Source organism: Morone saxatilis, unplaced genomic scaffold (genome assembly GCF_004916995.1).
Source record: "Morone saxatilis isolate NCDOM2014 unplaced genomic scaffold, NCSU_SB_2.0 Contig3, whole genome shotgun sequence".
Lineage (NCBI taxonomy): Eukaryota > Metazoa > Chordata > Actinopteri > Moronidae > Morone > Morone saxatilis.
The window spans coordinates 7,784,604-7,787,587 of NW_023339873.1; the positions used below are offsets into that span (position 1 = coordinate 7,784,604).

Consider the following 2,984-nt stretch of genomic DNA (forward strand, 5'->3'; position numbering starts at 1 on the left):
GGCTGCTAAATGCTCCACTAGTATGTCTGTCTGTCGTTTGATGTTAGCCAGTTAGCGTACTATGGTTGCCACTAATTATGGTTTATACACAGCACTCTTCATTACAAATTAACAGTGACATTTTGATTAATTGCACACTGAAGTACGATGGCATTTAATTATTCGAATTAAATATTAATCAGTTGAGTTTCAGGAGTTCATTCATTAACTTTTTTTTAAATTTGGCAGTTAATCCTCCTCTTTTCTTTCCTCTTATCATGCAGGTTGTTCTGTTTCTGGTGGTGGCACAGCTGATGAGGGACCAACCATTAATGCAAAATCAATATCAAGTACTGGATAAACACTAAAGACACTGTGGGAAATGAGAGAGCTTCAAACAGATATAATAATACTACATGTCAATCACATCGCGTAAATGTGCATAAAATTTTAATTGCGATTGCTGTTAGAATGGTTGTTGCTGTTGTTAATACAGCTTTATTCCACCACACTACACAACATGTAACATAAAAGTGGAGAAAAATATTAATTATTGGTATTTAAGATACCAAAAAGATGACAATAATTAATGGGAAGCTGGTTATTGCTTTAAATATACTGTTGCATGTCTGGGCAGTTCTTCATGATGTTTCACATCTTCTGTTTGGTGAATATGAGTTGCCATCAGGTTTAAGGTAGGCCTTACCTTCCAGCCCTGTTACATTGTGATACCCTGGATGTTATTTTTGTATACAGATCCCTTTTTACTGTGTCTATGTGAAATTTTTAATTTTATTTCTCTGAATTCTCTGCTGATATTACACTTGTATTGCATATGTCATAATCTTATCTTATATTTACATTTCCTGTCTCGTTCTGTATATTCACTCATACATTGTACCTAAAATTAGAGTGTCTCTGCAAACATTACAATATACCAAGTATGTGTACTACATACCACACTGTACCTGAACCTGCACTTCAATACACTGATTAATCAGCATCTTGTTTGAGCTCTAGTCTTTGTTTTTTTATCATAATAGACACTTTAGCAAAATAATTATAGTGCTTCCAAAATGATTAGTGATCCTGTTGATTATCGCAAAATTGAATACTGAAATATTTGTTTTATCCTTCCTGACCTTATTAAAACCCAATATGTGGACATGTATTGAAAATGTAATTCCTCCCGCAGGTACAAACTGAGCTTTATTATGTTTGGTGGTCAACTTGTAAGCAATTCCTATAAAAGCTGGAAAAGCAAACAGCACATCAGGGTAAACTCTATGACTAATACACTATTTTTGTTGCAGCAAGCCTTTTTTCCCACTGTACGCCTACAACACTGTGTGTACAAGACCTAAACCATGTTGCTGCAAGAAAATATGTCTGTTACAGCCATGTTTTATTCAAATTAATCAAAAGTTAATATCTCCAAGAAAAAAAAGGAAACATTTTAAAACACTGATTAAATTATAATTCCTTACAAATTGAAAATGATCTATGGAGTTGCATCAAAGTAATAGCATATTGTTTTTACATGGAGGGGTACAGTCGGTTTTTGAAGGAGCTCTATGACAGCAATAGTGCATGTCGACCCGTGGATTGTGTTGATGTGTCGACCCGTGGATTGTGTTGATGTGTTGATGTGTCGACTCGTGGATTGTGTTGATGTGTTGACCACGCTGTCTCTTCTGCAGAGGCGTGGCTGGACGCGAGTGGGCGTGGCGGGACTGGTCACGTAGCTCCATCTTCTGTGTCTTTACTAACGTGAGGCCGACTTGGAGGGAAGGGAACGTCGCTAAGAAACAAAAGGGGCAAAAAAACAAAAACAAAACAAAAAAAGTAGCAGAAGAGAGCAGAAACAGAAACTACCCCCCTTAAAGCTGGTAAGAGTCCACATCTTGCTGTATACTTTGACATGTCGATGTTTGTGAAGCACGAATCGCTTGCCATGCCTCTCTCCCGCGGCCCTTGCAGCCTATCGGTGGCTAACGTTAGCCTCCTGTGGCCTGTTAGCAGGCCGCTGTGGTTTAAGCGCGGGGACTGAAACGCGTTCATCCGTCGCTCTCCAAAATACGGACACGGTGCTCTCACCAAAGCTAGCCGGCAAGAGGTCGCCACGTAATCTAAGTCTTCTTTTTTGTTTTAGTGTTTGTGTTGTCTGTGTGCGCTGGGGTTTTTAGGGTAGTAAACACTGCGCCCGTGTTTTTTTGCCCGGCCTGTCTTGGACGTGTGTTTTAAGGGTTGCACCTTGTTATCGCAGAAAGGCAGCGAGCATGCAAAAGCTGGAGAGAGTGTAAATGCTAGCGACGCCAAAGTCAGGCCGCTGTACACGTTTCCAGATCAACACCCGTGAGTTGAAGCCGTAAACAAAAACAAGGTTGAAGCATTAAACGAGAGGTTGTGGTTGCAGGAGGCCTCGTTAAACGACGTCTGTTGTAGGTTAATGTTAGCCATTATCGCAGGACCAGAGCTCTGGCGGTAATGTGGAGGAAATGTCGCCCATTTGTAGCACTGTGAAATATTGGACGCATATCACACTGTTTTCTGACAGTATTTGCTGCTAAATAAGATGGATTAAGGTTGCTCATCCAGAGAAAGCAGGTCACACTGTGAGGACACCAGCGGATTTTTCTAATATACCTGAGTTATTCATTCATTCATTCATTCATTCATTCATTCAAATGCCCGACCCTCCAGTCACAACAGCTCCACTCCTCCCTAGACTAGTACTGGTGCTTAAAAACTGTAGGAGCACCATTGAATTGATATTCATCACAACATACCCATGCGTTCTCCATTTTTAAAGTTGGCCACCAATGCTTTAGTATGAATGAATGAATGAATACAGAAAATATATTGCTTTTGTTGTTGCTGAGTCTTTGAGACATTAATGATGTGGACACAAGCTTACATGATTTGTTATATTTCTAACTGTTTTGTTTCATCTGGAGTTTCTTAATGTGGACCGTGATCACACTGTGGTTATGTCAATGACATTT

General features: G+C 39.6%; 2 protein-coding genes across 4 annotated transcripts in view; both read left to right on the plus strand.

The window, feature by feature from the left end:
- The window catches only part of tspan37 (tetraspanin 37), a 4,454-nt gene extending 2,638 nt beyond the window's left edge, over nt 1-1,816 (plus strand). For both annotated transcript variants that reach the window (XM_035673881.1, XM_035673880.1), the window contains exon 7: nt 264-1,816. In XM_035673881.1, coding sequence (XP_035529774.1) covers nt 264-347 — 84 coding nt within the window. In that variant the 3' untranslated portion in view covers nt 348-1,816. The remainder of the gene's footprint in view (nt 1-263) is intronic.
- The window catches only part of elavl1a (ELAV like RNA binding protein 1a), a 10,348-nt gene continuing 9,094 nt past the window's right edge, over nt 1,731-2,984 (plus strand). For both annotated transcript variants that reach the window (XM_035673877.1, XM_035673878.1), the window contains exon 1: nt 1,731-1,868. The gene's annotated coding sequence lies outside the window, so the exon portion shown is untranslated. The remainder of the gene's footprint in view (nt 1,869-2,984) is intronic.